The following is a 13,458-nucleotide window of genomic DNA, read 5'->3' as shown; positions in this document are numbered from 1 at the left end:
ACCAAATGCTGATCTTGCAACAGGCCGCAAGGGGAACTGGCCACTCAGTCTCCCACGCGAAAGCAAGACAGCGGGAAGGCAGGAAGGCAGGCAGGGAGGGGAGGGGCAGCTTCTACTCTGCCAACTGCGCTTGCACTTTGCCCTGCTGTGGCGGTCGCCCGCACCGTCTCTTAAAAGCGATCTCCACACGGCTCTGATCTTTGTATGCGGTGTGCATTCACCGCTCAGCTTCCGCTGGTGCAATAGACCGCACGAACCTTCGCTCGCTGCGGCGGCTGCGCTTGCTGCCAGCGTTTTGACAGTCATTGTCTGCGGTCATCGAGCGTGATCTATGCATGTTTGCTTCTGCGCGTTGACACCACGCTTGTTAATTCAGTTAGTAAGCGAATGTGTCCAAGTTTATGCAGCCGATAAAACTACTATCCCTACTCGGAATAGCTCTCTACTAATTTGCTATCGCAATTGATGCTTCGCCTTTCGGGCGAAACTGCGACTTTTTTTTTTCAGCACCTATGAACCAGGTTCTACTATATGTCCTTACCCATTGTTCTCGCTAAAAAATCGGGTGCGCGTTAGAGAGAGAGAGAGCAAGGAGAGGAAAGGCAGAGAGGTCAACCAGAGGAGCATCCGGTTTACTACCCTGCACGAGGGGTAAGGGAAAGGCGGAATAGAAAGAGAAAAATAGGGAGAGAATGAGCACTGAGTACACGTGGGACGATGTACAGGGACACTATAGGCGGTCTCTTAAACCGGTGCACTTCAAATACTGTACTAATGCACGCATCGCTTTTTGTGCCATCTGCTTTGTTTAGGAGCTTAAATCTCATTTCAGCGTTAGTAAACTCCTACTTTGAACACACAGAAAACGGGCGCGCGTTTGATTCGGGGGCGTATTAGAATCAGAACAACACTGCCAGATGCATCAGAGCAGTGTTCTGGCGTATCTTTTTGCGTGTTGTTTAATTCGACCCGACGGTTATTTCGATCAATTTTGTCGGTCCCGCCAGGGTCGAATTATTGGAAGTCGACTGCACTTCTTTAATTTCTGATACTGCTTTCGCTGCAGCACCAATGCATATTATTATTATTATTTGAAAACGACATAGCCACGAAAACTTGGCGTAAAAGCAAAATTGTAATCCTAAGATAGTTAATTTGCTCCTTTTCAAGATTATATGAGAGAAGGTCAACGCACCTATTTGACAAAAGTATGCCGATTAATTGGAATACAATTTATCTACTCTAGGCACGGTACATTTACTTACTAATTTTAATAAATTTTAATACAGTTTTTCATTTCCTGGCCCTTGACACCACCCATTTGTTGCTAGTGCGGCCCCTTTGCGAAAAAGTTTGGCCTAATAGTGGACGCATTATTAGGACACTTCACTTTACGACCATACAACACGTGCCCCACACAACAGCAACTGAGATCACGCAGTGGCTGATGGCATTGCACAGAAGCGCACTCGTGCAGCGATTGTGACTTTCGCAGATAAAGTGCGCATCTCCAACTGCCCACAGCATTTATGTTCGCATATGCACTATTTTCAGCCTGGGCCGTGCGCTCAAATGTTGCATTTAAGCTCACACGCATACCACATGCTTGGGAAGCAACTATGAGCATCGCGAAGAGAGGAGACACCACCTGTCGTTCTGGAAAGACTGCACATAGTAATTGCAGCGGAGGGAAGAAACAGCCCGGCGAGAATGACCAGGGATAAGCACGAGGAGCACTCACCAGGAGCAGACAGGTGCATCCCAATGCAGCCAGCTGAGAAGAGGCTGTGCACAGGTGAAGCGCCGTGCGACCATCCACATCTTGCATCAACGCATTCGCACCCTGCAAGAACATGAGGGGCTGAAAGGTCTGAACCGACATGCCAATTTTAACAAAATTCGGCAGCACCATTTGCCTTCTTGTCGTCAGAAGCAAATTTATTTACCCGAAGCTTTAGCTCGGGCCCAACTCCAATGCCGCCTATTCAAATACATGTGCCGTGTGGATAGCGACGACGGTCGCTATCCCCACGTCACCGTTCACTTTCTCCTAGGCTCCGTCGCCCCCAGCCCGTCGAAGTGGAAAATTGACCGTCGCAGTTCCGGAAGCAAGAACTGTGCTCGTGTCGAAAACTGCAAGGCCTCCGTTTTTTCTTGCTGACATCAACGTGTATATTGAGGGTGTCGCTGTGCAAGCGCTTGTTGATACCGGAGCTGCTGTCTCTGTGCTCAGTGGTGAACTATGTCGCAAGTTTAGAAAGATTATGATTCCGCTTTCTGACGTCTCCATGCATGCGGCAGCCGCACACTACGTCCAGCCTTCTGTGTCGTACACAGCTCAGCCTGTCATTCACGATGTTTTGTATTTCGTTCAATTTGTCGTCTTTTCACCATGCTCATACGACATCATTCTGGGCTGAGATTTCCACACACCATGCCATTGTTGACTGTGCGCGTGCCGAACTTGTATTATCGCCGATATGTGGTCTGAGCCATGTTTTAGGGGCGAAGCTCCTTATAGCGGCACCCGTTCGTCCCCGTCGTAGTAGGTAGCCACGTCTAGTTTTATGAATTGCTCAATAGATGGCGTTGTGTGTCCGTATATGTATGTATACCCATATATACATATATATGTATACATATAGTATAACCGGAAGCCGACTTCCGCTTCCGTTTCCACTTCCGGTTCCGCTTCCGGTTCCGGAAGCCAGCTTCCGGTTCCGGAAGCCAGATTCCGGAGAACGCTTCCGGCGTTTTATGAAAAAAAAAATTCCGAAAGTTGTGTCCGTAGCGCGGAATCGAACCAGGGACCCCTCGCTTCCGAACGCGCGGCGCTAACCACTACGCCACGAAGCGCACATAGACACACGCACCACGATGGCAATAAATACCCAACATTAACGAAAGGCCGCGTTTCTAGCGCGTTTCTAACGCGTTTGTGCTAGCGCGTTACGGCCCGTGTAAGAAGCTGGTGTAAGACGCTGTGGCCTCTCCGCCTTACCTTCAACGCGTTTCGAACGCGCTGCCCAAGGCGGTGGCAAGTCAAGTTCAAGTCGAGGAGCGTTTATGAATACGGGGGGTATACTCTCTCAGCAGTCATGTGATGGCGTCGGCAAACGCGGTGCACGTTCCGGCATGTGTAAATGGCTGCGTAAGACGCTGTGGCCGCTCCCCCTTACTAGAGAGTACTGCACGTTTCTAACGCGTTTGTGCTAGCGTCCCCTTAAGCGGGAGATCCGATGATTCCCTCCGGAGCTTCGCCCACTCATCATCATTCACCCCGTGGATATGCTGTGATATTTTTTTCTCCTTTTCCCCGAGTGGTCGTCGCCGCAGACAGCTCCTTTCGCTTCTGTTCTCGTGCCATTCTCTTGCGACTCTCCCTCCCTACTCTACCGCTCTGCTTTCACCCTCCGAAGCCTTCGCCTCTCGCAAGAACTTCCTCTTTCCTTTTGCTGTTCTCACAATTGAAAACTTTTTCGAAACCATTTATATTACGAATCAGTTACCTTCGTCAGCCACCTAATTCCGTGGTGAATGTCTGGGTCGACTTGAGGATATTGACTCGGTTTATCCTCATAAACTGCCCGATGATATGACCGACCTCCCTGTCGCCAGCAATACTTCGGCTACCTGAGCTGCTTCGTCATTCCTCAGATATATTCAACCCATCAATTGATTCCCAACTCTCCGACAACCAGCTCTTGGAGCTCCTCAACCGTTTAAGGACATCTTTTGACCATCAACAACGTTCTTCGGGCCGCACATCCGCTATCGACACCCACGCACCTTTGCGCCAGCGCGCTATCAAGTCTCGTACGCAGAACACCGTGTCACTGACGACCAGGTTAACGATATGCTTCAAGGCGGCGTGATACAGCCCTCTTATTTTATTCACACAGCCGCCACACAGCCCGTGGGCCTTCCCAGTTGTACTGGTGAAGAAAAAATACGGTAGCATCATATTCTGTGCAGGCTATCGGCGCCTTAATAAAATCACACGCAAAGGTGTTTATCCTCTGCCTCAAATCTACGACGCCCTCGACTGCCTGCAAAGGGCAGTTTATTTCTTCCTTGGATCTTCGATCGGGGTACTGACAAGTACCTATGGGTGAGTCTGACCGCGCCAATACATCTGATCGCGCCAAAGGCCATTCGGCCTTTGCAATGTGCCTTCCGCTTTAGAACGCCCCATGGACAACATATTTCGAGGCCTCAACTGGCACACATGCCTTTGTCATCTAGACGACGTCGTAGTCCTTTCGAGGGACTTCGATTTTCATCTCACCCGCCTTGCAAGTATCCTCACTTGCCTGAAAGATGCTGGGCTGCAACTCAACTTGAAGAAGTGGCATTTTGCTGCACGCCGGCTCACCATCTTGGGCCATCTTGTTTGCAAGGATGGTGTTCTTGCCGACCCTGCAAAGCTTCGAGCCGTCGCCGAATTTCCCAGGCCGAATAAAAGGAAAGAACTCCGCAGCTTTTCGGCCTTTGTTCGTATTTTCACTGATTTGTACGCAACTTTGTGCCCATCATCGCCCTTTGACACAGCTTCTCGTCAACAACCAAGACGAGACGTCTCGGCTTGGTCTCCCGCTTGTGACGACGCATTCGCCACTTTAAGCCATCTCCTAACACAACCTCCTATTCTGCGCCATTTTGACCAGGCTGTTCCTACAGAAATCTACACGGATGCGAGCGTTGTCGGCCTCGGCGCTATTCATGCCCAACGCAAGTCTGGCTTCGACGAGTACGTAGTCTCTTACACCAGCCGCACCCTCACCAAAGTGGAAGCAAACTATTCTGCTACGGAGAAAGAATGTCTAGCCATCGTTTGGGCGATCACAAAATTTCTACCTTATGTCTACGGCCGATCATTCGACGTGACTGATCACCATGCCCTGTGCCAGCTGTCTTGCCTCAAAGATCCATCTGGTCCCCTGGCTCGTTGGGCTCCACGTCTCCAAGACTATGATATTGACACGTATACATGTTTATCTTTCACCGGTGGCCGCTTTCCACCGGCTAACAAATGTTAAACGTTATCTCTTGGCGCAGGACGCGCCTGTATCGGAAGTTTCTAGAACGTTATCGATGCTTCTTTCCTTTGCCTGTTTTCACCGACGCTTATGTTATCTGATTGTATGACCGACGCGAATTGCCTAGAACTTTCTGGAAGATCCGCGGGCATTGGGGATTAATCTGGAACCTTCGATGACTCAGGTATAAAAGCCGACACGTTTCACCACGGATCAGATTTCGACGACCGCCGACTGTGTTCGCCGCTTTCGTTGTGCTTCGAGTGTAGCTTGCTTTTGTGGGCACAGGTTCGCCCAATAAAGAATTAGTTTCGTCATACACAGTTTTACGACTGTTGACTTCAGCATCACTACTACGTGACATCTGGTGGAGGTGCTAGTGCGTTCATGCAGCGAACGCCCCCGCAAAGCCGCGATCCAAGCCCGAAACCGGAGGACAACGCCAACGTCGCCAAGGACCAGCGAGCTAGCCGTAGGCAGGAAGGACTTCCGCCGGAGTACGGACTTCTTCCCGAGAAGACCACAGCGATCAAGGCCAAGTCAACGACTCCAATGGCAGCCCCAGCGTCCCCCATCCTGCCGCAACAACCTCGGGAGCCACCGACCTTTCGTGGATCATCGGCTGGAGACCCTGAAACCTGGCTGGAGACATACGAGCGGACCGCGACGTTCAACAAATGGAGCGACGACGACAAGCTGCGCCATGTCTTTCTTTCGCTGGATGACGCTGCTCGGACCTGGTTTGAGAACAGAGACCACCCTGGTGACGTGGGATCTTTTTCGTGAGAACTTCGTGAGGACCTTCACGAGCGTCGTACGAAAGGAAAGGGCAGAGGTTCTCTTAGAAACCAGAGTGCAATTGCCGAACGAGAGCATCGCGATCTTCACGGAGGAGATGTCTCGCCTCTTCCGCCACTCCGACCCCGACATGTCTGAAGAAAAGAAAGTTCGGTTGTTGATGCGGGGTGTCAAAAAGCAACTATTTACCGGATTGATGCGCAACCCGCGGAAGACTGTCGCCGAATTTCTTTCCGAGGCCACAACGATCGAGAAGACGCTTGAAATGCGCGCCAGGGAATACAACCGCCGTGTCCTGACCAACTACGCCGATGCTCAAGCGCTAGGCGCCGACGACCTGCGCGAGACCATCAGAGCAGTTGTTCGCGAGGAGCTGCAGAAGCTCTTTCCCAGGTCGCAGCCTCAAGTGGCATCTATCGCCGACGTCGTCAAAGAAGTTCAGCGCTCACTTGGACTTCCTGATGTGCAGCCGCAATCGCCGCAACCCTAGCCGGAAGCGCTGACCTACGCCGCCGTTGCCCGTCGTCAAGGCCCTCCTTCACGCTCGCACCAGGGCCCCGTAACGCCGCAGTTCCGTCGCCCACCGCCGCCGCCGCAGCCAGCACACCCGTCCGTCGCCCAGCGCAGTTACCAAAGGAAGACGGACATTTGGCGCGCCCCCGACCACCGCCCGCTCTGCTATCATTGCGGGGAAGCCGGCCATGTCTACCGCCGATGCCCATACCGCGAGATGGGCCTACGGGGGTTCGCCGTCAAGGGGCCACGTCCACAGCTTGGCGAGCGGACACGTGACATCGCCGATTACCTCGCCGGAGCCCAGTGGCAACCACGACGACCCTCACGCTCGCCGTCACCAGGACGCATTCGCGTAGCCAGGGAGGGGGCTGATGGGGCTTCAGCCCCTCCCCCCCCCCCCCCCCGAAATTTTTTCGTGCCGGCATGCACCGCCGACCAAAACTACCACCGACGCCGGGAATCACTCTGGATTCTGTCTACAATGTCTTTTTCACGCTCGAAAGGGCATTTTGGCACGAACATTCCGAACTCGGGCTGGATTTCGTGGCAACACCCTTGCACCTGGAGTCACGCAACGCAAGGAGCCCCATCCGAGCACAAACTTTCAAGGGCTTTTTGATAGCGAGCGGGCGCGTTGCGGCATCTCGCAGCGGCCACGGAATATACGGAGCGCATGGATTTTTATTACGAAACTTTCTGGGTATAATGTTCTCATAAACTTTTGACGCGAAAGGTTCACTGACATTTCCAAAGGCGCGCTTTTAAATATTTTCAATTCTGGAACTTTATGGGCTTAATGCTCTTATACACTTGGGCCAACATGCGTGCACCGGAGCCCTCGTGACCAAGCCGTTCCAGAAATGAAAGCACGCGCTCGCAATATTCCACACATACGAAAATACTAAACATCACCGTGACTGTGAGCTAGCAGCTGATAATTTTCTCCAAACATTTTCACGAAGCGTGCCCAATGTGATCGATCAGCTGGACCAGGGCAGACAAAGTAAAATATGAGAAAACAGAACAAAGTAAATGGCCTATTATTGAGAAAATTCTTTTTGCGGGCGACAAGGTCTGGCTCTCTGTGGCCACAGGGACAGTGGACCTATGGATTAAAGGATAGCCCCCGCTGAAAATACAGGTATTTTCAAAGCGCTTCTTCGCATGCGAGCTGATTGTGGAGATACACATCTGAGGAACCATTTGGAAAGTTGCCCCAGTAATGCCCCAGTAATGCCTCGGTATCTAAGTCCAGATGCACAAAACCAAATTATAGAAATCTGTGGTGAAATTATCAAATAGACTCTAGTTGCAAAAGCAGGCTGCTCGTCCATACTTCCTGACGAAACGACGGACATCGCTGGAATCGAACAGCCCACTGTTTGTGCAAGGTACCTAAGCAAGGATGCCAACGACATCGAGGGAGTGTTTTAGGTTTTAGCACCGGAATATATGCCCTCTCTCATTGTGACTGCAGGTTCTGTGTAAATGTGTACAAACTGCTGCAGATTCTAGTCATCCTTCCAGTGACCTCTGCCAGCGCAGAGAGAATATTTTTAACAAAAGTGTACTGATTTGATTTGTTAGAGTATTGTATTGGTGCTCAATCTATACGTGTATCTTCTCGCAGGGTAAAATAAATAAATAAATAAATAAATAAATAAATAAATAATAAATAAATAAATAAATAAATAAATAAATAAAAGACTACTTGCGCTCTACAATGTCTGTGGAACACATGGTTAGGCTGGCGCTTCTATACACCCACAGAGACGTCGGCATCAACGTGTCCGAAGTCTTGACCGCTTCGGTCAACTTCCCCGCCGAGAGAAGTTTGTCCTTTAGATAGCGAAGCAGCAAAAAATCAATGCAAGTAAAAAGCTCTGTTCCTTCCGGTCCATAAGCTCGTAATTATGAAAACGTATGACTGTTCGTTAGCTTTTAAAACCGCAGAAATTTTAGCCGTTTATTCTAGCAGTTAGCATCATGATCAAAATTATCATGCGAAAATTACGAGCACATCAATAACGAATTTTGAGCGACCTTGCTCATTGAAAGCTCGGCCCACGCGGCGTTTGCCAAAAACAATCTCGGATATTGGGTGGTTCAACTTGGCGCATAATCTGCGGCTTTCGTTTGTCCTTATCTTTCCTTTTTAGCTACCTGCTTTTATTTCTTTTTAGAAACGAAGCAATACCCTCCTTTGATTGTGGGTGCAGAATAATTGTTAGCGTTGTGCAGGCAGTTAAAACACATTGTCATACTGATTTCTGCATTATTCCTCTATTATTCTACCCATATGGCGCTATCGCGACCACTGCATGGCGCGAGTACATATCACGATTTCTGCGATCATAGTTTTGTTCTTGCCTAGACCATCTGTCTTTCTGTTGCGAAGTTTACTATCTGTGACTGCGCAACGTGTTTATTTGTCTTGTTTGACGGATTATATACAGTGACGTTTGCTTAAATACGTAGATTTATTGGAGACTTAGACCTATATTTCAATATCTTGTTGCGAGGTTTTGTGTATACAAGCAGTGAACTTTGTTTCCAACGACACTTTTTTGCCCTTGAAGTTGTATCTTCGACTTTGTATATTTCATTCTATCTTCGCATTTCTAATGTATATTTTGCAGAACTCTTACTTTTTATTTGTACTCAGTGTTGCGAGTGTAATCTCGGTGTAATTACAATAGACAACCGGTAATAGCTGTTCCTGCGCAATCTATTTCAACGAGGGACAACGTCACTGAGTTTTTTTCCTCGCCGTTGCATATGTGCAAACATGTAAAAAAAGTTCTTCAATGACACAGATTCATCAAAATGTGTGTCCTCAACTTATTCATTTCTTGGCCTTTACGTTTTTCATATCAGCTGCATGCACTGCTTTGCTGGTTTCGAACTGATATAGTTCTCAAGTTCGTGTGATATTTTCTTTACTTATTAAATAGACAAAAAAAAACGCGGAAGCATTGCTATCAGTTATTTCTGCCACGATTTTTGGCACATACGAATATATTCTTTTATGAAAAAAATACATATTTTACTAGACAGTGCGTAGCGTTCAATAATTCCTTTGCAGCATCTAATATACAATGCCATTGCCATGATCAATACATTGTTCATGTATTTGATCCCTCGACAAATTCTATAAGGAGGAGGCCGCGCTGCAACGTCAGCCCCCCCCCCCCCCCCCCCCCCCCCCCGAACAAAATTTCTGGCTACGCCACTGCCAGGACGTTACCTGTCGCCGCAGCGCCGACCATACACTGGCCCAGCCCGGGGCCGGTCCGTGAGCCCCTATCCGGGAAACTAAAGGCAGCAACCGATGGAGGTGCGGTTGCTGTACGACGCAATTCCGAAGATCCTCCGCCGCCGCCGCCGACGACGATTCGCGCATCATCACAACGAGGTACCAGCACACCGCCTAGCAAGAGCCTTGACGACAACACTTCGCCGCCGAAAGCCGACGCGACGCAACAGCAGCGGAGCAAGCCGACGCAGCCGTGATCCGACGCCACGACTTAACCGCAACGCCAGACGACGGTCTACCGACTTAGACGTGCTAATCGATGGTCATAACGTCACCGCTCTCGTCGACACTGGAGCCGACTATTCCGTCTTCAGTGGCCCGTTCGCCGCCAAGTTGAAGAAGGTGAAAACAGCCTTGCAAGGACCCGATATCCGGACAGCGGGAGGCCACCTAATAACGCCGACTGGAATCTGCACAGCGCGAGTCACGGTAAACAACCGCACTTGCCCAGCGAGCTTCGTAATCCTGCAGCACTGCTCCAGGAATGTCATCCTAGGCATGGACTTTATAAATCAACACGGTGCAGTCATCGACTTAAGGTCCAAGTCGATAACGCTTTCAACGCACAACGCGATACCACCGGATACAAGCATAAGGTACCATGCCTTGAATGTGCTTGAAGAACAAGTCACCATTCCGCCTCGCTCCAGCGTAATGATTTCCGTCGGTACCGAAGTGCCTGCAGACATGGAGGGCGTCATCGAGGGCGATCATCACTTACTGCTCGACCGTGAAATTTGCGTCGCTAGAGGCATAGCTGAGCTACGCGAAGGGAAAGCAAGGGTGATGCTCACGAACTTCAGCCCCGAATACAAGCACATTAACAAACGCACCACGGTCGCCTACATCGACGAAATAGTACAAGCGAGCAGTGCTTTCGCCTTCACGGATTCCAGTGCACCCGCAACGACGACTATAATACCTGAACCAACTTTCGACGTCAATCAGAACCTTCCCAGGCATAAGAAAGAACAACTAAAGGCTCTGCTCCTGCAATACAACGACTCCTTCTCGTCGTCGTCAAAAGTTCGACAAACCCCTGTCGCCAAGCACCGCATCATAACCGACGAAAACGTCCGGCCACTCCGTCAGAGCCCGTACCGAGTTTCGGCGCGCGAACGCGAGGCCATAAGGCAACAAGTCGACGAAATGCTACGCGATGACATCATCCAGCCGTCCAAGAGTCCGTGGGCGTCCCCCGTGGTGTTAGTGAAGAAGAAGGATGGAACCCTACGTTTCTGCGTCTATTATCGTCGCCTCAACAAGATCACGAAGAAGGACGTATACCCCCTCCCACGGATTGACGACGCCTTGGATCGACACTACAACGCAAAGTATTTTTCGTCGATGGACCTCAAAACCGGCTACTGGCAAATCGAAGTCGACGAGAGGGACCGGGAGAAGACTGCCTTTATAACACCAGACGGACTGTTCGAATTCAAGGTCATGCCGTTTGGTCTTTGTTCGGCACCTGCGACTTTCCAACGCGTCATGGATACAGTACTGGCAGGCTTGAAGTGGCAGACTTGCCTCGTCTATTTGGATGACGTCGTTGTGTTTGCCTCAAGCTTCGAAGAACACCTGCGGCGCCTTGAAACAGTTCTTCAATCAAAACCTCCGGACTCACGTTAAAGCCAGAAAAGTGCTGCTTCGCATATGAGGAGCTCTTGTTTTTGGGCCACGTCATCAACAAGTCAGGAGTGCGCCCCGACCCTCAGAAAACTGCGGCCATCTCTAACTTTCCTCCGCCCGCTGACAAGAAGGTAGTGCGTAGATTTCTTGGACTGTACGCCTATTACAGGCGCTTCGTCAGGAATTTTTCGCGGATCGCTGAGCCATTGACGTATCTCACGAAGGCCGACGTCGAGTTCAAGTGGGAGACGCCCCAAGTCGAAGCATTTGAAGAACTGAAGCAACACCTGCAATCGCCGCCAATACTTGCGCATTTCGACGAAAACGCCGATACCGAAGTCCACACCGACGCAAGCAGCGTAGGACTCGGCGCTGTGCTTGTGCAGAGGACTGACGGACTAGAAAGGGTTGTAAGTTACGCTAGCCGGTCGCTATCGAAGGCGGAAGCAAATTATTCCACAACAGAAAAGGAGTGCCTCGCCATCATCTGGGCCACATCAAAGTTTCGCCCCTACCTCTATGGCAGGCCCTTTAAAGTTGTTAGCGACCACCACGCCTTGTGTTGGCTAGATAACTTGAAGGATCCTTCAGGTCGCCTCGCACGATCGAGTCTGAGACTTCAAGCATTCGACATCACCGTCGTGTACAAGTCCGGGCGAATGCACTCTGACGCCGACTGCTTGTCTCGCGCCCCCGTCGAACCGCCGCCACAGGACGACCAGGATGACGACACTTTCTTGGGACCTATCAGTGCCGACGAATTCGCCGAACAACAGCAAGCCGACCCGGAACTAAGGAGCCTTGTAGACTACCTGGAAGGCAAGACCGTCATTGTGCCCAAGGTGTTCAGGCGAGGATTGGCGTCGTTTTTCTTGCAAAACGACATTCTCCTAAAGAAGAACTTCTCGCCTCTCCGAGCCAACTACCTCCTCGTGGTACCCTCAGCATTGTGTCCAGAGGTTCTGCAAGCTCTCCATGACGACCCAACGGCTGGACACCTCGGTTTTTCCCGCACGCTCGCGAGGATACAAGAAAAATACTACTGGCCTTACCTCTCTGCCGACGTCGCCCATTACGTAAGGATATGCCGAGACTGTCAGCGACGCAAAACACCGCCGACAAGGCCAGCCGGACTTCTACAGCCGATCGAGCCACCTCGCCGACCGTTTCAGCAGATCGGGATGGACTTACTGGGGCCTTTTCCGACGTCGGCGTCCGGGAATAAATGGATCGTCGTAGCTACGGAATATCTCAGCCGCTACGCCGAAACAAAAGCCTTGCCGAAAGGCAGTGCTGCCGAGGTAGCCCGATTCTTCGTTGAGAACATCCTCCTGCGTCACGGTGCCCCAGAAGTCCTCATCACCGACAATCTTCGACGACGCTACGTCGAGTACCAGCCCGGAGACCGTGTTTGGGTCTGGACTCCGATACGCCGAAGAGGACTTAGCGAGAAACTCTTACGTCGCTATTTCGGACCATATAAGATCATCCGACGGACCATATAAGATCGGACCATATAAGATCACCTTCCGCGCGCGCGGCAGCGCGCGGAAGGTGATCTGCGTTGGGGGCAGAGTCTAGGCAGTGTAGCTGCGTCGGCGGCTCGTAGCTTTGTTCGTGCTGTGTTCTCAGCGCTCAGTTTGCGTGGGAGCGATAGACACCAGTAGGAAGGTCACTTCGTTCGCTGCTGCTATGGTGCATCCTCACGCCAGCGTTTGACAGCGCGTGTCCGCGCTCATCGAGTGTGATGTGTTCATGTTTGCCTGTGCGCGCTGACACCATTCTTGTTAATATAGTTAATAAGCGAATGTTTACAACTTTATACGGACGATAAAACTGCTATAACACTTACTTTGTAGAGCTGCCTACTAATTTGCAATCGCAAGGGCCAAACTACGACTTTTTTTCACACATAAGAATTAAAATAATATTGTGTGCAGTATAACACTACTCTCATTTCTAAATTTTTTCTGGTTCTCGACTCTTGCGTTTCCCGGCTCTTACGTTTCTTTTTTTATGGTCCCGCGAAAAACGTATCAGCGTGGTTCTACTGTACTAGCTACGTTTCTGGAGTAGATAACGTCGGCCAATGAATCGCCAATTGACCTTGAAGCCACGAGCCTCAGCAGAAACCGCACGTCGCCATCGAGCCAACTT

The 13,458-nt window shown here is 50.5% G+C and overlaps 1 protein-coding gene across 1 annotated transcript in view; it reads right to left on the bottom strand.

Moving 5' to 3' along the window:
* Positions 1-13,458, bottom strand: part of LOC119445354 (inversin) — a 369,285-nt gene that overhangs the window by 333,628 nt on the left and 22,199 nt on the right. The window contains exon 2 of the mRNA XM_037709663.2: positions 1,742-1,843. Coding sequence (XP_037565591.1) covers positions 1,742-1,843 — 102 coding nt within the window. The remainder of the gene's footprint in view (positions 1-1,741; positions 1,844-13,458) is intronic.

Source organism: Dermacentor silvarum, chromosome 3 (assembly GCF_013339745.2).
Source record: "Dermacentor silvarum isolate Dsil-2018 chromosome 3, BIME_Dsil_1.4, whole genome shotgun sequence".
Classification (NCBI taxonomy): Eukaryota; Metazoa; Arthropoda; class Arachnida; order Ixodida; family Ixodidae; genus Dermacentor; species Dermacentor silvarum.
This window is presented reverse-complemented; position numbering and strand designations above follow the sequence as displayed.